General features: G+C 32.0%; 1 protein-coding gene and 2 pseudogenes across 3 annotated transcripts; all 3 read left to right on the top strand.

Moving 5' to 3' along the window:
• Window positions 1-396: 396 nt before the first annotated feature.
• Window positions 397-1,068, top strand: LOC111801168 (calcium-binding protein CP1 pseudogene; annotated as a pseudogene).
• Window positions 822-8,825, top strand: LOC111801169 (transcription factor bHLH147 pseudogene; annotated as a pseudogene). Of its 2 annotated transcripts, XR_002816090.2 has the most exons (6): window positions 822-924; window positions 1,352-1,428; window positions 1,666-1,936; window positions 3,945-4,119; window positions 4,299-4,369; window positions 7,887-8,825. The product of XR_002816090.2 is annotated as a transcription factor bHLH147 pseudogene, transcript variant X2 (transcript). The 2 variants fall into 2 exon arrangements; XR_015422301.1 differs by lacking the exons at window positions 822-924; window positions 1,352-1,428; window positions 1,666-1,936; window positions 3,945-4,119; window positions 4,299-4,369 and adding an exon at window positions 7,435-7,593.
• A 3,298-nt stretch (window positions 8,826-12,123) lies between these two features.
• LOC111799613 (prefoldin subunit 3) lies at window positions 12,124-17,022 on the top strand. Its single transcript, XM_023683024.2, has 6 exons — window positions 12,124-12,365; window positions 13,075-13,132; window positions 13,749-13,826; window positions 14,710-14,829; window positions 14,937-15,038; window positions 16,486-17,022. The coding sequence occupies exons 1-6, from the start codon at window positions 12,205-12,207 to the stop codon at window positions 16,564-16,566; spliced, it is 600 nt and encodes a 199-aa protein (XP_023538792.1). The 5' UTR covers window positions 12,124-12,204; the 3' UTR covers window positions 16,567-17,022.
• Window positions 17,023-21,723: the final 4,701 nt, after the last annotated feature.

Genomic DNA, 21,723 nt, shown 5'->3' with positions numbered 1-21,723 from the left:
CCATTAAAAACCTATTGTTTTTTTTCTCTCTTTTTTATAAATAAAATAAGATAGTTTATAATATTTAATTACTTATTATAAGCAATATTTTTCAAGCATATAATTAACTGTTATTAATAGATATTTTTAGATAAAACAAGTCACAAAATACAAGAATTAAGATGAAAAAGCATATTTACATTATATCACAAATTCGTTCATTCTCCATTTAATTAAATAAAACAAAATAATCGTATTTTTTCTCGAAACAAATTATATATATATATATATATATATATATATATATATATATATATATATATATATATATATATATATATAAAATTAAAAAATAAATATTAATTAATTAGCTAATTAGTTAGAAGTCCATAAAAGCCATTCAGTTTCAAAACAGGCGGGCAGCCCCAATTTTCCCCCGGTTTTTATTCTCTTTAACTCTTGGCGTTGTCTTCGTTCTCCGTCCTCTCGTTTCCAAGGATTTCTCTTCTCTAATTTCCGGCCATGTGCCCTTCCGGTACCTTCACCGGTCGCTCTGACATCGCCGCTGATTTCCGCCAGGCATTCGAGGCACTCGAGCCGACCGCGACGGAAGGATTAGTCCTGACGATCTTCGCAGATTCTACAGCGCCGACGCAGATGAAGACGCTATAGGCTCCATGATGGCCGTCGCTGATATGAATCGCGACGGCTTCGTCGAGTACGACGAGTTTGAGCGCGTGTTGTCCGGCGGAAGGAAGAAGTGGACGGGGATTATGGAGGAGGTCTTCAAGTTGATGGACGTGGACGTGGACGGAGACGGACGGTTGAGTGTCGCCGATTTGAAGAGCTACATGCATTTCGCCGGATTTTCGATCTCCGATGAGGAGGTTGTAGCGATGATTAGATTCGGTGGCGGAGATGAATCGGACGGCGTAACTTATGACGGTTTGCTGAAGATTTTGGCTGTTGATAAGTTCTATTAGTTTATGAGTCTTTATGTTTCTTCAGATCAAAATGAATGCCCTCAAATCGTTCAAATGTTTTTTCCGGTTAAATTATAAATTAAAATTTTAAATTTCTTAAATTTTACTTTTGTATTTATTTGATCTAATTAAAGTTTAAATTTATCTGTTTTTTAAAGGAAAATTTGCTTAAATTTTTTGAGGCTATCCAAATATTTATTTAAAAAAATATAATGCTAATGGAGTTTATAATCAAAGAATACTCGCCTTTTCCAGAATGCCAGAAGCCCAAAGCAAAGACATCTAACCTTATGCTGAAGCTGAAAGTCATACCATTTCTGCATTTTATTACGTTTTTGATGAAGTGGTGGCTGATATTTTACAAGAATCCGTGGTTTTTATTTTCATAGATTGGACGTTAATCAAGCTGAAGAGTTGGACGAATGTTTCGACTGGAAGCTGAATGAATTGATATGGTCTCCATCAGGTTTGATTGCTCTCGGAGTCTCTCTCTGATGTTTGAGTAAATTTCTGTAATTATTTATTTTGTCGGAAGTAGCTACGAAAGATTATTGGATAGGAGTTGTTTAATTTTTCAAGTTCATTGCAATAACCATTGCTGTTGTGGATTACTAGAAAAGATTATCAGGATCCTTCGGTTTCATGAATTTATTTTGAAGCCAAATGTTGATTCAACGTGAAATCATAAATTATTCTGTTCCAGGGCTCTAAGCTTTGCTTTCCATTTGGTTTGTCTCTATCCCTGGTGATTATCCACTTACAAGGAGGTGCTGCTCGTATTTCAACGAATTGTCGTTGATTTGATGTGAATGGAATGGAATGGACCAACGTGGGTTCCTCTAGTGGGAGATTTTCTCAAACAAACTTGTTCTCAGCTCATGAATTCGGTTGTTTTGGATTCCAAATCCCTGAAGCTTCTGGATGTGTTGATGGAGATCCTCTCAAATGAATCCTCTGCCAGAAGGGAAATCCAGGTTTGTCGTACTTTTATTTGTGAAATATCATGTAGTGTTTGTTGGATCTTTGCTCTGTCGATCGCTTTCCTTTTAAAATTGGGGTTCAGAAGGTCTAGCGTTGAACTCTCTTCCGATTTCTTTCATGTTTTTGTCTACGCGTCTACTTTCCTGCCATCACAAGTTGCCAAGTTGTTGTGCTGATCTTAATATTATTTTTGTGAACTCTACACTTGTGAACATGAATATAGATCCGGTGAATTAGTAGAGTACAAGTTTGATTACGCTGTGACGTTCCTAGTAGCGTCTATGTTTGCATTCGCTTATTAACTCCTTTGTTTACATTTGCAAATTAAAATTCTAGCGTCATAGATTTGATTGCATTGCTCTATAATGGACATGTCTAGACACCGTATATTGAGCTTGGGTATGACAAAATATGACAAAATATGTTGTTTGAAGAGCGTTACTTCCATATTTGTTTCCTCCATCGTCCGTATCATAGATTTATTGTTCTAAGAAAAACAATGATTATTCTTAGAACACGTTATTTGGGTAACAGAATGTTTGATTAAATGTTACCCATCAAGATGTATAGTAGCGCATCACATGCTAATGCATGTTGAACTAACCTGAATGTTGGCAGATGGAAACCTTTTTCTGATCCCTCTCTGTTTTTCCTTTTTTTCCCAAACAAATGCCACTATCAAAGGAATTGGTAGCCTAGCAGAAGAAGTCAACCTGCACATTATTTTAACTTATGTAAAATTCGAATACATTTTGGTGAATTGGAAAGTAGAATCAATGAAAATGATGCCTTCTGGCACTGAAAAGGAAAGTAGATAATGGAAACCTTTACAGGCAAGAATCAGGATAGAAAGTGGATTGTTTTGGCATTTTATTTTTTATTTTTGTGTTGGGTATCTGAAAATACAATAAGATTATTGGGTGACCAGTTCACATCAGTTTTATTGGTATAGGTTCAGTTAGGTTGAAAACTTTTCTGATCCAAAGGGTCTTAGTTAGCTGATGAACTCCATTCAATCTAACATGAATTATTTGGATTGAGTTGTTAGAATTATTTCTTACAAAATATGTAGACGAAATAGTGAAAATTTTAGTACCTTAAGTATCTATCTATTTAATTTTAAATTTTGAATTAAGATTGTAAGCTTAATACTCCATGAATTAGGAATTATTATTAAACAAAGTTGGAAAGCATTTTAGAATTCTTATAGATCCAAGAAGTCCTCATAAATTTTGACTTAAAACTTATGAACTCTGTTTACTGTGACTTGGGGCGTTTGTAGCTTGGCTTGGGTTGAAAGAGAGATTGTGAGGTCAACTCAGATGACCTCTAGTTAAGTGATAGACCCGAGCTTGACCCAACCCAACCATGTACTATTTGGCTAGTTTGGTTTTGATTGTTTAGATTATTTAGTTTAAAATGTGATTAGGAAAAAAAGAAAAAAGAGAGTATCTTTTGAATGAACTAGCATATCTTCAAAGTTCGGATTAAGAATAGTAGTTCATTATCATATTTTATTCATGGAAAATAAGGCTCAAAAGATTTGGACAAATTTGTTCTTAGCAATTATTGGAGAAGGAAAAAGTATCTAAAAGAGTTGGTTGAATAAGATGATTAATTTTGTAAGAACCCTAAAACCAATCTATCTCCAAAGGGTTCAATTTATTTGAATCAAAATAAATTTTACCCAACTCAATTCAAATGGTTCGGATAGGGTTTGATTGAATTTTTCGGGTCATTGAGTTTTTTATGTGATAATGTAGATTGGTTGTTTCTGAGCTTATTTCAGTAGTATCAATTAAGCAGCAGGGTTGATATTGATAAATTAGTCCTTGACTGTATGCAACTATATCTTCTTCCCATGGCTGCCTTCTGGCACTTTGAATTATTGATTGAATTGACGATTAGTTGAATGTTCTCGTACTGTTTGCTTTAGTCTTTCCTTCAATTGTAAATCATTCATTGCAGTAGGTAATTAAGTTCATCTCCATGTAATGACAGCTCATGTGATGTCCATTCGTTGGGGAGAAGAACAAACCACCCTTTATAAGAGTGTGGAAACCTTCCCCTAGCAGACGCGTTTAGCCTTTTGGAGAAGCTCGAAAGAGAAAGTTCAAAGAGGACAATATCTGCTAGCGGTGGATCTGGATCGTTCCAGTTCAGCTCTATGATATTAGTGAGTATCTGATTTACAATTCATAGTCCAATCTTTTCTTCCTTTACACCCATTGAACCAATTATGGAGACAGTACCAAACCACCACCACCACAATCAAGATATTATATAGATTCACATCTGATTATTCGTAAAACAAAATGGTCCTTACTGATTAATGAATTTCATTTTGCCTTTCAGCTGCTGTGGTAGTGTTTCACCCAAGGGAGGCAGTCTCTCTGGCACCTCATGATGCCTCTTCATCTTTTTAGGTAAGTTCATTTATCAGCTTTATTTCTTTAGGTTTCTCATTCGGCTTGCCTTCAAAAAGTGTACTGATTACACATAGCAAAAATGATTTTTTTGTGAAGACTCTGGGGATTAGGTATTGGCCAAAAACATAATGATTTGAAAACATATATCTTGGTTATCTCATTCCCCAAATTTTGAGGCTGGTAGTACAGACAATCTTGAAACTAAATGTAGGTTAAGCACTATGAAATTAGTCGCACAAGGTGACACAAACATTATACCGTAGACTTCATGAAAATAAGTTCAAATCATAGTGAGCACCCACTTAGAATTTAATATTGTTAGAGTAGTCTTGGTAATAAATGTTGCGGGGTTAGATAGTTGTCCGATGAGATCAGTGGAGTGCAAGTTGACCCGAACACTCGTGAATATAAAAAATAAATGAATAAATTTCTGAATTTAACAAAACACAAAGAAAATAGTTAAAGCTAAAAAAAACTTGCCACCTCAAGTATCATACCAAAATCACCCGTAGATTCCTTCAATGTGAATTTTATGAGTATATTCTGTGAGATCTCATATCGGTTAGAGAGAAGATCGAAATATTTTTTATAAGGGTATGAAAACCTCCCCAGTAGATGCGTTTTAAAAACCTTGAGGGGAAGCTCGGAAGGAAAAACCCAACGAGAACAATATCTAATACATCCTTTTATGCCCAAACATTTTGAAACTCGTTCCACCATACCCTAGAAGCCGGGAACTGATTCCCAACATTATTATTCTCAGACTTTTCTGTTTTCGAGTTTTCTCGATCCCAGAAGAAGTAACCATTATAGAAGGGGAGCCAAATTCTTATTCATTATGTTGAAATGATGATGATAGATGGGGTAGCAATATCAACCAAATGAGTTGGACCCGAATGCAAATTGAAATTTGAAATTGGAGAAAACAGGGGTAGGCCAAGCCAAGCCAAGCCAACCTGTTTGTATTCTACCTAATTCACACACACACACACACACACAGACCTGGACCTCTTGAAAATTATAACACTGGTAAACAAAGCAAAAAAGCAGTTGTTCGTGAATATTTTTCCTTTCCTTTCCATTCCATTAATAAATATATATATATATATAGGAAGAGGACAGAGGTGGTAGTGGCAGGAAATGTGGAGCATGCCTGTCTACATCTTTTAAAGTAGGAAAACTCCAAAACACCAACAAATACGAGTTGGAAGGCTCAAAAAAAAAAAAAAAAAAAAAAAAAAAACCATGCTTCCTCTTTTACTTTATTGTTCCTTCTTATTATTATTATTATTATTTTATTTTATTTTTTTTATCACCACCTCCACTACCAATAATCATTGCACGGAATTAAATTAATTTTAAGAAACAAAACATTATGCTATAGCACCCTTGCTCAATTAGTGGTACCCTAATTCCTTCATCTTTGATTCCTTCCCCCTGCCTCGCCCACTCCCTACCTTTCTAGCCTCCCCTCATAGCCTCTTTCTAGGGAAACCAAATTTTACCAAGATTTTGGTTCTGGAGTGCCTCTACATTTTAGATCAATTTTATTGTTTTAGATTCTCATATTTGATCCATTTGGGTTATCTTTTATTCCTCCCCTTTTAGTTTTATGTTTGATATCGTCGTTTACTGACTATTTGACAAATATTGGTTGATTCGATACATGATAAGAGAAAGTAAATTGTTCGATTGAGTAATCTAATGTAGTTGAACTAGTTTGGTATAATGTGTCGCTTTATTTTATTCAAGTATCTTTTTTTTTTTCTTATTGTTACTCGTCAAGTTATTTTAGATCAATCATTATTTGTTTGATACACATGCTATGTCTTTATAGGGGTAAAAAGATATGGGTATCAAAAATTTAGGACTAAAAAATATAATTTCCTAGTTAAAATGATTTTGAGATAATTTATTATGACACTTGCAATAATTTTGAATATATTATATGAAAATCCCACTTTTAATGGCTTTATTGGTGCCTACTAAGATCATTTTCTTCAATGATTAAACCTCTCTATTACATAATGGGTGAAACTTTGTGATAGAAAACAATTTGTTAGTTGTATCACATTATTGAGTGTGACATCAACTAACCTACCATTTTATTTTAATTATCTAACTAAGCATGCCATAAATGATACGACATTCGATATTGAATACTCCCTTTTCTTTTCTTTTTTTCATATTCTCATTCTTTTGGACCTCTTTTTTCTTCTTCTAAGAGCAGGTATTACTTTATGATTTTCTATTTTATTTCCTAATTTTAATAGTTTGTATTAGGGAGAGCCATTCACAAAATATTTAATATTTCGATTCATCAACAACTGTCCTTCCTACACTTACAGAGCTTAATTGGGATCTTTGATACTCAAATTTTTTAATTATCGTAATGTTTGTTTGTTTTTGAACATTCTCGAACTTTCAGTTTTTTGTTTATTTAGTTTCTAAACTTTAAAAAATATTCGATAGGTTATTTAACTTTTAATTTTTTTTAGATTTTTTTAAAATATATGATATATAAGATATAAAACTAAAATTTATGTTGGATAAGAAGTAATATAGCAAAATTGAAAATTGAAAGCTGAGTTGTAATTAAACGAAGCAAAGTATAAAGGGTTGAATGAATTATTATTATTATTATTATTATTATTATTATTATTATTATTATTATTATTATTTTGTGAGGGGAAAAAAAGAATAATAAAGTAGGAGAGACTTAAATTTAAAGTGGAAGTTTGATGGGGCGGGGGATCTGGCAGCAGTGGGGCATAGGGCCACATGCAAGCCTGAGCGTAGTGGCTTAAAAGCTTTTTCACCATAACTAATTGTCCGGGCACCTCGGTCATCTCGGGTACCCATAACGGGCCAAACCGCTAAAAGTCAAAGTCAAAGTTTTGTGATGGATCATGATGTGAAGTGAAAAAGATACCAAAATTAGTTTTTCTGCTATTTTTGTATAATATTCTTTAATTTTTGTATTTAGTTTTCATCTTATCATAATATATAAAAATTAATTAAAGTTAAGAAAATTATGCTCTTATCTTTTTAATTCTCTTTATAACCTCTCTATTCACCGTTCCCGCTTTCTCTCCGAAACTTCATTTTCTCTCCCGTTCCGTTTTCCTCCTAACTCTGCCTCTCTCTCTCTCTCTCTCTCTATCTCTACGCCACCGTCCTCTGGAATTCCGATTTCATTTCTCTCCGACCCGGCGTGAAAGGTATTAGTCCTATTGGATTCTCGCGTTCTTCTCTGACTGTTTTGTTTGTTTTTGCTCTTCGTCGTGATTGTTTTTGCTTCATTCACTGCTTGTGTTGATTTGATTTCGTTGTGTTGCCTTCTTTGGATTTGGTTTGGTTGTTTGTTCTTGTTTTTGTTGATTGTTTATGTGGAATTTGTGGTTTATTGATTGATGTTTTCGATGAAGCGGAATGGAAGTTGAACTGTTCTCTTTTTTGTTTTAGTGTTCTTGAATCGGTGAATTTACGTTTGTGCTTTCTGTTTTTTTGTTAGGGAGGAGTTGAGTTGAGTTGAGTTGATCTGGGAGGTCAGGAAGGTAGTGGCGTACAGGATTTGGTGTGGAATCATTTTGGAAGAAAGAGCTTGGTAGTTGCGGCAGTGAGACAATATCTTGAATTTTGGATCGGTGTGTGGTTTTTAATGGCGTCGTCTCTGTTTCTGAATCCTGTGGCGAGTTCTGAGCGATCGCGTGATTCGTCCAGAAAGAAAAAGAAGAAGAAAGAGGCGAGGGAGGACGGTCGTCAAGATCAGGATCACTTGAAGTGGAAATCGCAAGCGCAGCATCAAATTTACTCGTCGAAGCTGTTGCGCGCCTTGAGTCAGGTCAGGATCAGTTCTCCTTATTCCCCGTCGGCGCCGAACGAGATGCCACGGCGTGGCCAAGCCGTTCGGGAGGCGGCGGATACGGTTCTGGCGATGACGGCGAAAGGAAGAAGTAGGTGGAGCAGAGCAATCTTGACGAACCGTCTGAAGCTCAAGTTTCGAAAGCACAATCGGCAGAAGGCGCGTGTGAGTGGAAGCAGCCGAACGAAGAAGCCGAGAGTTAGCGTTTTGCGGTTGAAAGGGAAGGGATTACCTACTGTACAGAGAAAAGTCCGGCTTCTCGGCCGGCTGGTTCCCGGCTGCCGGAAGCAACCGCTGCCGGTGATTCTGGATGAAGCAACTGATTACATACCCGCACTGGACATGCAGATCCGAGTCATGAGCGCCATATTCAACCTGGTTTCAAGCTCTTCGTCTTCTCCTGGTATGGATTCTTCCATCTCCCAACCTTCTTCTACCTGATTAGCACACACTCACCGGCTGCAGTTTTCTCTTCCCAGAAAATAATTGAAAATAAAAGGAAAAAAAAAAAAATCCCCTTCCTCTCCTTCTGCTTCTCTTCTGCATGTAATTTCGTGTCAATATATGAATATATATCGAGTTCTTGCATTTTCTGCGTGCAATTCTTAGTATATTTTTAAAATCTTCGTATGGGAATGTGGATAAAATTAAATTCAGATAATGTTGGCGGGGGTCTCTGTTTATTATCGTTTTGTTCTTGAATCTGGGCTCTTTAATCTTGAAATTCCTTACTCGTGAAGAAGCTCTGTCGATCAAATCATGGGTGCGTTCTCATAAGATCTTTTCAGTTTGCAAAACTAGATTCATTTCTCCTTTCCCCCCTTCCCGTAATCGGCATAAACCACATATATTATTTTCTTGATTTTTCTTTGTTTTACATATATTAGTTTGTATAGGTCGGTTGGATTTTTAAAAATTTTCTTATAATTTTGAAAAAATTTTAATTTTCTGTTTAAAATCAGACATTAAAAAAATTAATTAATCTATAATATAATTTCTAATTGGGTGGAGTAGTTTTAAATCATGTCAATATCTCAACGCATAAAATTCATAGTTTGGAAATAAATTATGTATTGCTTATAATTATAGGATGCATTGTCGAGAAGAAAAATGAATTCAATTATGTATTGCTTATAATTATAGGATGCATTAAGTTAATTAATGGGTTTCTAACCTGGTTAAAAAGTTTTATAATCATAACTTTTTAGATTTATTTGGTTATTATGAACTTGAATTGAAGATATTAATTTAAAAAAAAAAATGCATGCTTTTTTTCATAGAAAAATAAATAAATATGACTTAGTTAGGAGGGTTCCTAGTTGGATTATTCAGATTTAGACATTTCTTTTTAGATTTAATTCAATTACTCGGGTTGAAGTTTTTTCAACCCTAACAACCCTTATAAATTGTTTGGATTGAGTTGATTCATCAACTAGTTTTGGTGGTTTATTCAAAATTTTGAAACATTTATTTATTTTCAAACATTTAATTAAGATTTACTAAAATTACCTTCTAAATAGTTAAATATATTTTTCTTTACAAAATTAATAATAATTTTAATTTTGGGTTGGTTCTTTTAGTTTTAAAAAATTCATGAACCAATTCCGTTGGCGATGACAAAGGGCCTAATAGCTGCGTTTACTAACATCTCTGGTCGGGTACATTTTCCTTTTTCTTTCTCCCTTGCAACTTTTTAGTATAACTGAGTATCTAAAGCTCTTATAAAAATTCATTTCGTATGTGTCCTATTCGTGAACCGACAACACAAATTTTATTTATTTAAACGCAATTCATTTCAAATAAAATTCATAATTGAATGGATTGATTTGTCCACGTCATAGAATGAGTTTCTTTAAATAAAGGAAAGTGAGGAAGGTGCATGTGACATGTCAAGGCACAAGGCAACATGTGGGACCCATTTATGTATAGGTTTGGCCACGTAAGCAAAACCCCCCCCCCCCCCCCCGTTTGGAATTTGTAATATTGGTTTTGTATTTTTATGCGTTTTCTTTTTCTCCCATGTGAGTGAGTGAGGCCACCACCGGTAAAGCCAAAACCCTCTTCAAAACCACACCTTTTCTTTTTCCTTCTTTTTCTTTTTTTAAATAAATAAATAAATAAATAAAAGCAAACCCCACGTGGATGGGTCAAGTGGCTGGCCCCACTAAAAATCCTAAGCAAACAAAAGAGAAAATGGTGACTCATCGTGCTCCTGGCTTCCAAAATTAAACTTTAAATTAAAATATTAAATATTATTTTTTTCATTATTTAATATTAACCAATTCAAGCATAGTTAAACCGTTCAAAGATTGAATAAAAAAATTGGGCCGCCCATCATTTCCTTACATTAAATATTCACTCCAGTTCACAATTTTCAACCTTTTCTATTTTACATCTCGTTAATTATATATTTGATCTTTAATAATTGAGTTTTTTTTCTTTTCTTTTAAACGTTCTCAATTTTTTAAATATTTTAAACGTAAGTATAAAAGTGGTGGGTGTCCACAAACGCTCGTTCTTGGCTCGGCTCCAATAATGCAATTTCAAGAGGAGTCGGTAGTTTTGCATTTAATCGCTCCTCTCCTTTACAGATTTTCATCTTGTTTGGTCGATGATTAATTTTCTATTTCTATGTTCTGGAAAAAAAAAATAATGATGATAGTTCGAGTTTACATAAACTCGGATATCGACACAACAAAGCAACTATTAACTTAGACTTAATGTCGATAGTTCGATAGCTTGTGAACATATATGCAAAAGGTAGACGTAATGTCTTTAACTAAAAAAATATATCTAAAATTAAAAGAAGTAATTAAAAAAATATATAATTTGTTGGTCAATTTGAAGGAGCCACCATTTTCTCCAAAATCTCAGATAATTTAAGAACTTTAGTCAAACAAGTTGCCTTTGGTTATCTTGAAATCTTTGATCTTTGGGTGATAATATCAAAACCCAATCATAAGAATATTTGAACCAATACATGCAATCTAACTAAATAATAATAATAAAAATAATAATAGGATTTCATTCATTAATTTCTAAATTTTTGAAAAATTAAATCCAACATTAATAACATATTTAAGAAAAAATGTGTATCCGATCAAAATATGGTATCAATTCATCTGAACTATGCTTAAATTGATATTTACTATATATTTATCTTATTTTTTCGATTTTAGAGATGTCTAAGCAACGGAAATATATAAAAAAAAAATAAAAAAAAAACTAGGAATAGAAATAAGAACAACAACCATACTAATAAAAAAATAATTTATAAGGTCAACCAATTTCGTTCATTTTTCTTGATTACTCTAACAACTCAGATCCAAAACTAGCAGATATTGTGTTCTTCGTGCTTTCCCTTTTAATTTTAGATCGAGATTTTAAAACTCATAAGTTAGAGAGAGGTTTTCACGTCTTTAAAAAAACGTTTCATTTTCCTCTCCAAACATTGTGTGATCTCACATAGTTCTCCTTCATACACGTTTAAATTCAATTAATGTTAGTCAATTTGTAGGTTTTGGTTGGTTAGTCAAATTTCTCGACTGATTTATTCAACTAAAACTCGGGTCCACTTATTTATCGGATTAAAAATATAAAATTAAATATAAGTTAATTTTGAATGATTATTATGAATACGATAAAAGAAGGAAGTTTGTGATACCAAATTTGGTATTATTTTCATAATTATTTTAATTTCTATTCATAAATTATTATAAAAATAAATCCACAAAAACTGATCCATTGGGCCTTAAGCCCAACCAATAATCTTTCTTGCGGTGGCAGCCCAAGCCCAAATCATTTAGACCCATTTAGATATTGGGCAAAACACATCTCTACGACGTCGTTTTAGTCATCTTCATTCTCGCACAAGTTGGGTCGCTGAATCTCATTTTCCAGAAAAGAAATTTATTGGTTGTTTTGATTTTTATTCTGTGGAGGTTTTGGGTTTTTCTTCCAATCGGAAATGGCTACCGCAACGTTGTCTTCCTCTTCTTCTTCTTCTTCCGGCACCGTTGTCAGTGACAGAAGAGGAATTCCGGCGGCTCAGTTCGTGGAGGACGTTCGTATCTATCTCTCTAATTTAGGCCTCGATGTTCAATCCGCCCTTGCTTTTCTCCAGGAGCGGTACTCTCTCGTTCTATTTTTACTTTTACTTGATTCAAATCCGGAAATGTCGGTGTAGTTCTTGTCTATTGATGTTTTTTATTTTGTGTCTTGCTTTCTGTCACTTTTTGTGATTTTCTAGCATGTACTGATGAGTTCTTGATTATTGTTTTCTGACACTTTGAAGTCCTGTTCTAAGTTGTAGGCTCCAATTAAGGTGTTCATGACTTGATGAATGTGTTAGTGAAGTTGAATTTGTTTGTTTAGTCGTCGTATTGCAGCTCTACTTTTTTTTGGAACTTTACTCGTTTCTAGTGGCTGAGAGTGAACCGAACTTTCTAGAATTTACGTTTTTGTGGTTTTCTTAGAGTTACATCATTGTTGAAGTCTGCTGGATTCAGTTTGTGTTGTTGCTGGATTCAGTTTGTGTGATTTAGAGCTATCTTTTTGAGCTCCTCGACTTTTTTGAGTGTATCTCTTAGAGCTTTACATGCATTAGTTTCCATGACTTAGATTAGTTTACTGTGTACTTGATGTGAATCATGGAACTCTCTCTGCACTCGAACACGTGAAAATTGTTAGTCGATTGTAGCGAATAAATGTTGCTTTATTCAACTCTTTCCTACGCTTTACAAAATAGGGTCCATGCGGGAAGATATTCATATTTGTTTCTTAAGTTTAACGCCCTGTTTTCCTTTTTTTTATTATACTCTGCAAATATCTCATGCAGACTTCAGCAATACAAGTTAGTTGAGATGAAACTCCTTGCTCAACAAAGGGACCTGCAGGTTTGATGTTTTTTTTATTTTTATTATTATTTTTTTAATTTTAGGGTACTTTCTTTCTGTTTTTCCAGATTTTTCTTTTACATGTTCATCATCTCACGCTGAAGTTATGGAATATTGTCAGATACTGTTTCTATTCATCACATTTATTGAATCCAAACTGGGTATAAGCTAAATAATTGATAATTTTACACATTAAAATCATTCTAAATTAAGGAGCTATCAGATTATAAAGGATGGAGTTTAAGAAATTACAAGTTCTACTATGATCATTGGCAGATAACATGAACTACATTTGTGAGCCCTGAAATTAGATTATATATATTCAGATGCAAGCTAAGGTACATGGCTTGTGTGTGTAGGTGATGCATGTTTGATTTAATGAAGAAAGTATCTGCCTCAGGCTCTCAGCATCATAGTTAGGCACCCGCCTTATAATAAATGGGACTTTACTATTAAAAATGTGTACTTGTATTTGATTAGAAAGTCAATGTAAGAGTTAGTATTTTCTCATAGTTAAAGGCAGTATTTAATGTTTAGCTACTTAAATGTTACGTAACCATAAATTTTGCTTGTGGCCTAACTATCATCCTTTGCTGTTACTCTTCTATCCTGTCAGGCAAAGATTCCAGACATAAAGAAGTGTTTGGGTATAGTTGCTACTTTACAAGCAAAGAAGGACGCAGCCACTGGTGAGGTTCGTCTTTTTGTCTCCCATGGTAGCTTTGGTTATTTATACCATCTTGGAGATATGTGGTCACCTAATGAATAAATTATTTGCATTATATGATATTATCGCATATTGAAATGATTTCCTACGGTTTCTTGCTTTCCTGAAGAAAGGTGCTTGTGTTGAATTTTTTTTCTTCAAAGTCTTTTTAAAAGAAATAAGAAAAGTTGCTTAAAGGCCCATGTCTAATATTGAAATTTATGTTCAATTGTTTTGCCATTTGATATTTTATAATTTTATACCAATATGAAATTTTATACCATTTGATATTTTATAATTTTATACCAATAAGAAAAGTGTTTTGGACTCAAACCATTTCCTCATGCCTCCATTGGCTATGCTACTCTCTGTCTCTCTCTCTTTTTTTTTTTTTTTTTGTTTTCTAATTTTTTTCTTGAAAAACCAACTTTATTTGACTGCTACTCCCATATGATTTCCTGCTGAAAATAGAGGAAGAAATAATTTTAAAAAATGGCCGTTGCATTGGTTACATTAATGAATTATAATCTGGATAACTATTCCTGAATTTTATCAAGTTCGTATGCTTATGTGCAGCGCTCAGAGTGCAAGATGATAAAGTAGAAAATTACAGGGTGTAAACATAAGAATCTACTAGGGCTTACTGTAAAATTATTAATTGATAAAATAAACGTATAGGATTATCTGTTTCTGTTGTCAGCCTTAGCTAGATGTAGCTTGTGGATTTGTCGGTTTGCTTAGGGTATAATTTTCTACTTTTAATGATCTAGTATTGTAAGCATCTCTATGAAGTTGCGGTATTTCCTTTCTTTAACCATTTTAAACTTGAGTTTTCTTAAGCAATCTGTTTATCTTTAGCTATCATGCACAGCCACTTGTAGCAGATTTTGAGATCTCTGAGGGCATATATTCCCGGGCTCGCATTGAGGAAACTGAGTCAGTTTGTTTATGGCTTGGTGCAAATGTCATGCTGGACTATTCATGTGAAGAGGTTACAGATGCTGGTCAAAAAGATCACTTTAATCATTTTCTCCATGTCTTATCCAATTTTGGAATAAAGGACACTGATTATGGCTGTTTTCACGTTTGCTGGTGCAGGCCACAGCCCTCCTACAGACGAACCTGGATAATGCTAAAGCGAGCTTAGAAGTTCTTGTTGCTGATCTACAGTTTTTGAGGGACCAGGTGACAATAACACAGGTAGCCACCCCTTTCTATTTCAACTAGTCGGCGAGTGTTTTTACTCACATTATTACCAATCATGCTATTTTCTGCTCAAGAAGTCATAACAACGTGAACGCTTCCATTTAAAAGACTAGGCAACGTAACCCATTGTTTGGAAACTCTAGACATGACAGAATTTGGTGTTATTAACTATCAACTCCGGAGTCAAGATGGTTGGAATTTGCAGAAATTGAATGTGAATTAGGAAGATATTCAAATATCTTAGGTCCTTTTGATAATCATTTAGGCCTGATTGGATAACCATTTAGTTTTGAAAATTAAGCTTAAACATTGTTTCCACCTCTTAGATTTTTTTTCTTATGTTATCTACTTTTAACAAATGTTTTTGAAATTCAAGCCAAAGCTTTTAATTTTTTGTTTTAGAAAAACACCAAACCGTAATTAAGATCTCCTGATATTATTAGCGAACAAGCACTTTTGGTGTGATTTTTGTTTGGGGTGCTCTCTACACTTGGCCTGTAGATAGATTGTTCCGGTTTCTTTTGTGCAATAAACCCCTTGATGTTTCTTATGAAAGAAGAAAAGAAAGTTTTTGGTTTTGGATTTGGCTAAAAAATTCAGATCTTTCCTTGAGAAAGATGAAAACCATTGGAAAGAAAATGTGAAAAAAAGCAAAACAAAACACTAAATAGGTATCAAATGGGTGGGGTCTTAGTTTTCTTTCTTGTTTTTCAAAAATTAAGGTTATAAGTATTAGTTCCATGTACTAGTTTTTTTTTTTTTTTGTTGTCGTCTATTAGTAATTACTAATGTTTTCAAAATTCAAGTTAAGTTTGGAAACTGAACAAGATGTTTTAAAAAATTTGTTTTTATTTTTGTAATTTGGCTAAGAATTCAAATGTTTTCTTAAGAAAGTCAAAAATTATTGTAAGTAATTGAGTGACACAGGTTATAAAAAATCAAAGACCAAATGCTTAGCCCTATTTGATAATCATTAGTTTTTTGGTTTTTAGGTTTTGAAATTTATGCTTGCACCCTTTCTAATCATTAATCTTCTAATCTTGTGTCCAGTAAACCCTTAAAGTTTAGAAGTGTCCAATAGTCTTTTAAACTTTTAATTTTGTGTTTCTAACGGCAATTCAACCTTGTTTTAAATATTCATAGTCATAACTCAAAACTGAATTTGTCTTATGAACATAACTTTGAAATTTTATATTTATTACGTCTACCAACTTGAAAAAATTTCCAATTCTAAATATTGTTTATTTATAGCAAATGTCTTTCTAGTTTAATTTGAAAATCATAAATCTTTTGTTACTTCTTAAAAGAAAAAACAATCCATAATCAACACCAACTTTGTTACATGTAGCACAAGTAGATCAATCTTTGTTATTAAGAGTGAGTGATATGCTTAGTTCATCTCCAGTTTGTTAAATTTTTTTGTTACACAACTTCTAAGCAGGTGACGATAGCCCGTGTTTACAATTGGGATGTTCATCAGCGTCGAGTTCAGCTAGCTGGCACCAGTGTAGAAAGCTCGTAAGTTTTTTTCGAGCCCTCATATTTCATTGTTGGTGGAGAATCCATTTCTTGATTGGCAGTACCGTCCTGATCCATACATACCTTCTGAATTAGGCCATTCAAAATTTTCCTTTATTGTCATTATCAAAAAAATGAACTTTTTTATTTATGGGTTCTGATCGCATCTACACTTTCAAAAGTGATGCTTATATCTAGGATGAGATTCGTTATGAAATTAGGTAGCTTTTGTGTGCCTGTTCTGTTACATTTGTTAGATTCTGCTGCTGTAAGTTTCGGGTTGATGGTCGTCGGGTCGTCATCCCGGTTACGTTACTTGGTTGAGGGTGTATTTGCTTTGAGAATCCCATCTTTATAACTTTATGTATTTGCTTTCAAAATCGCTTTCGAGTGGTTTTAGGTTTGTATGGGTTTAGTCTTCCGTGAAAGTAAAAGGAAAAGGGGAAATGAATTCAAACAAGTTTTTATTCGATTCTTCTTATCGAAAGTAGAAAGATTATGTTTTTCGTTAAACTATATTTTATGATAGTCGAGTGAATTTACCCTTTTTTTTCGGAATTCAAATTGATGACCTATTGATCTAGAGGTCAAGGATATACGTCTTCGAGCCGTGTTATGTTCAAGTTAATGGTTGATGAATATGTATTTCAATTTTAATTTGTGATTTAATGTAGTTTTAAAATATTGATGTTTCATGCTTATCAGATAAAAATATGATTTAATGTTGCTTATTATGTAATTAAAAGTTAAAATCATAACTTAAGGTTGAGACCCCAATTTTTTCGAACTATAGATTTTGAATAGATAGAAACTTATAATTTGAAATTTGAAATTGAAAAACGCTCGAGTTTAGCAAAGCAGGAACGAGAAAAAAGAAACACGAGATAGGAGGACGGCTTGTCGTGTAATAAGGTCAACCATACAAAATGATAGGCCTCCTCAAAAGGGTTGCAGATCTGGAAGCTTATGTTATGTGTTAAAAAACAATGGGTGAGTTTGAAAATTATTGTACTTTTTCAGAGCTTAGAAACTGAAGAGTACAAAAATCAACAGAAAAATGATTCCAACTTTTGAAAATAAATTTTCAGATGAGTTTTTGGAATAATGTTTTCGCTTTTGAATAGTGAAATCGACGATTCGATTCAGCAGCTTTGTATTCATACGAGGAACTAAACAGATTGGAATTTCAACTATTCAAACCTCAAACTTTTACCCATTTTTGTCACTTTCAACTCGAACACTAAAAAATTAAATTTTGTTCGGATTAACTTGTATTATGACTCGAATAAGTCTCTCAGAGTTTTATATTTTTACAATTCATCGAATTTAATCTTAAACTTAGATAATGGTTGCAATCATAATTTTTTACCTTTAAACAATCTTTTTGAAAAGATCGTTCAAGACGATTATTTTAATACAATAATTTTAAAAAACCATAGTCTAAAATCTAGTTTTGTACCATAATTTTAATATATATATATTTGGAAAGAATGTATTTTTAGATAAATTAATAAAAAGAAAAGCCCTTAAATTCATTTTTATTTTAATTAAAATAAAAAGAAAGAAAGAAAGAAAAAGAAAATTATAATGAAAGAAAAGAAAAGCAAAAGCTAAAGCTAAAGATCAAATACAAAAGTGTTCTTTGTATATTCTTGTAATGGTTGGTTCTTATACATCATTTTTATTAGTTTTTATTTTCTTTTAAATTTAACATTATTATTATTATTATTATTATTATTATTATTATTATTATTATTCACTTTTTATCAAACATTTAAAAACAAAATTAACTCCCGTTCTAAAAGAATATATTTATAAATTTATATTATCAACTTAAATATAGTTTAATTGATTACTTCAACGCAATAATATATATCCATATATACCTAATAATAATAATATAGTCAAAGATTCTGTTGCCCTAATAAATAAAAGGGCTGTTTTTTTTTGGTCCTTTTATGTCCCACAAAAAAATGCATAATAAAGTGGCGGCGACCAAATAAAATAGAAACTGATCGCATTGACATTGTGAAGAAAATGATGTTTTTTTTTTCTTTTTTGAATTAAAATGACCATTTTTTTTCCTTCTCACATGTCTTTCACAACCTTTAATACTTTATTTTTCAAACCCTGATAAAGTGCACAGAGCCCTCTTTTCATCTCTAATCGAAAATAAAACTCGTGAAACGATTCTACTGGTTCAACGGGTAGGACGGGCCCTCTCTTTATTTACTTTACCCGAGTTTTAAATTTCATTTTGGTTATCGAACTTTTAGCTTCCTTTTTTTCTCGAATTTTAGAACGTAGAATTTACTGTACTTATTTTGGTCCATCTTTATGAGATCCGAGGAGGGGGAAACTAAACCTTTGTTGTAACAATGTGAGAACTTCTTCCTATGAGAACGTGTCTTAAAAACCTTGAGAGGAAGCTCGAAAAGAAAAGTCTAAAAATGACAATATCTGCTAGTGGTCGGTTTGTGTTGTTACAATATTATTGTTTTTATTTAAATTGCTACAATATCTGCTACGCTCAAATTATGTTTAGATATAAAATTTAATTATATATTTTTAAAAAATATTGTAATTTAATATTAATTTTTTATGAAGAACAAATTTAAAAATAATAACGTACTCCTTACGTTGATACAAATCATTGATGAGAAGGACAAAATATTTAGAGGGATGTCGGACGAAGAACCAAAAGGAAAACGAGATGTCGTTTTCACATTCCCCCTTTACCGCCTTCCTTCTTTTTCCTACTTGTCGTTTTTGTTATTATTAGACGGTGTCGTTTTCCCGTCCCCAGACGCGTTTTCTTCTCTTTTCTCTCCTTTTTTTTTTTTTAATTATTTAATTTCAACGAAACAACCAAATAAAAATTTGTTGACTTTGACTCTTTCTAAATCTCTTCCCTTGAAATAAACAGAATTTTTCTATTTGAATTCAAATTTTAAATTGATCAATAAATTATTTTAATACTATTATTGGAATTGCTTCCAAATGCCGCAATTATCGCTGCTTTTATTTATTTAATTATTTTAATTTGAACATATTTATGAAAAATTTATTAGAGTCAACGAATTAGGTTTCACTATATTAATAATTAATTACACACACATACATATATATATATATATATATATACACATAACAACTCAACTAACCCATTATATAGAGTTGCAAAACTAGGGTTTTATTAGTCCCGAGCTATTGCTAGGGCTTATCCAACGTGGATCGACATAATCCCAAACTAACATTAAAAGATAATCTGTAGTCTGAACAGTAGTTCGCATGTACTCGTTCTTTTAAGGTCAATGGTTTAAATTCCCGTATACTGCATATCAAATACGTCATGAACCTATCAGACTCAGAAATTGAAAATTCAAGGACACATTTGGCATTTTAGTTGAAAGTTCATGAACCTAGTACAAACGAGATTAGAATGATCTAGAACCATCACATGTATTGAGCCCCCAACGTAAACTAATATGGGCAGACGTGAAATAGGACGATAACCTAACTATTAAATTATTAAATAAATATATATATATTAAATAAGAATATTATTATTTAAAATATTTATATTAATAATTGTGGAGGGAAAAAAACTGTCCTTTATATAGGTTTCAATAGGACTGTCCTTGAAAAATTATTGTGAAGAAAAAGGTGGAGTTGGCCAACTTTATTTCCAACAAACATATTTCACTTACATATTTACTTTTCCAATTTTAAAATATTTTTATTATTATTATTATTATTATTATACAAAATTAAAATATTATTCTGTTTATAAAATTTTTATTTTTATAACAAAATAGAGTTAATTATGAGTTATCTAAGCCTAAATTACTTTTAAAAAATCCTAATTGATGGAGGGGTATAAATGTCATTTTGCAGCATTGAAAACCTAGTGGAAAAGTTGTGGGCCATGGATTTTTAGGCAAAGGCCCACTTCCTTGGAACAAGCCCATCTAATTTAACGCTAATTAATTAATTAATTAATTAATTACAAAATGTATTAATTATTAAATAAATATTTACCTTTTTTTCAAGTGGCACGGAAAGACACGCCTCCATGGAACCGCACGTGCCAAACTCTCCCTCTTTCCCCCTTCAATTAGGGCTTTTTCTTTATCTTTTCCAATTTTATTTGCTATTTATTGAAAAAATAATTTTTTTATTACAACTTTAAAATTTTTATTATAACTAAGAAATGCTTTTTTTTTTCTAATAAAAAAATGGTCATCTATTTATGAAAATATATTAATGTTAATAAATATTTAAAAAAGTGTAGAAATAAATGAAAAATTCGGAGTATTTCTATAATATATCTGAAAATATTTAAATTATAAATACTTTTGAATTTATAAAAAAAAAATTAAAATGCACCAAGTATTTATGTTTCGATGATAACAATAAAAGTTATTAAAGAAGTGTAATTTAACACAACTCTCAAATTCCAATTTTACGTGTGGTTCATAAAAATTGAAAATAAAAATAAAAATAAAAATAAAAATTATTGATTCCATATTATCGTTTGCTTATTTATGTTAAGCTTAATTAATTGTTTTAATTAAGGAATAAATACATTATTTAGAAAGCTTATTCTACGGGGAAGCATTTTTAGGTTGAGTAAAGAATATAGTTATTACACTTCATTAATTACCATATATTTCCCTATTTATTTATTTTTTAATATTTAAACTCGATTAAAAAAATGCGGGACAAATATTTTTAAATCATTACAATATTCATTAATTTATAGATAATTATTTATGAAATTGACATTAATTTAATTATTTTTATAGCGTAATTCATACACAAATAATTTATGCATGTGTTTTTAAAAAATTGTAAATTTGGTTTTAAAAAAATAATTTTATAGGCTTTGGAAATTACAATTTTACCCTCATAATTTAATAAAATCTCATAAATAATATCTGAATAAAATTATTTTTAAGGATTAAATTTTAAATTTTTTCAAATGACACGATTAAAATTTTAATTTATTAAAAAATATATACTCAGACACGTAAGAATAATATTATTAAAAAAAAATTATTTTTTTGCATACGTGTACACGGCCAATAGAATCTAGTTTACACTGGAACCGGTTAACCGGTCAAAACTACGCGTTTTAGAAGTCTCCTTTTTCAGTAGT

The sequence above is a fragment of the Cucurbita pepo genome, chromosome 8 (assembly GCF_057944985.1).
Source record: "Cucurbita pepo subsp. pepo isolate OVF chromosome 8, ASM5794498v1, whole genome shotgun sequence".
Lineage (NCBI taxonomy): Eukaryota > Viridiplantae > Streptophyta > Magnoliopsida > Cucurbitales > Cucurbitaceae > Cucurbita > Cucurbita pepo.
The sequence above is the reverse complement of the archived record's forward strand: the minus strand, read 5'-3'. Positions and strand labels throughout refer to the sequence as shown.

Excerpts from the sequence above, each read along its gene's own strand:
- LOC111799613 (XM_023683024.2), top strand. The coding sequence starts at position 12,205 with ATGGCTACCGCAACGTTGTCTTCCTCTTCTTCTTCTTCTTCCGGCACC. Across the intron at positions 12,366-13,074 it reads CTTGCTTTTCTCCAGGAGCG|ACTTCAGCAATACAAGTTAG; the intron begins GTACTCTCTCGT and ends TATCTCATGCAG. Across the intron at positions 14,830-14,936 it reads TGGACTATTCATGTGAAGAG|GCCACAGCCCTCCTACAGAC; the intron begins GTTACAGATGCT and ends TTGCTGGTGCAG.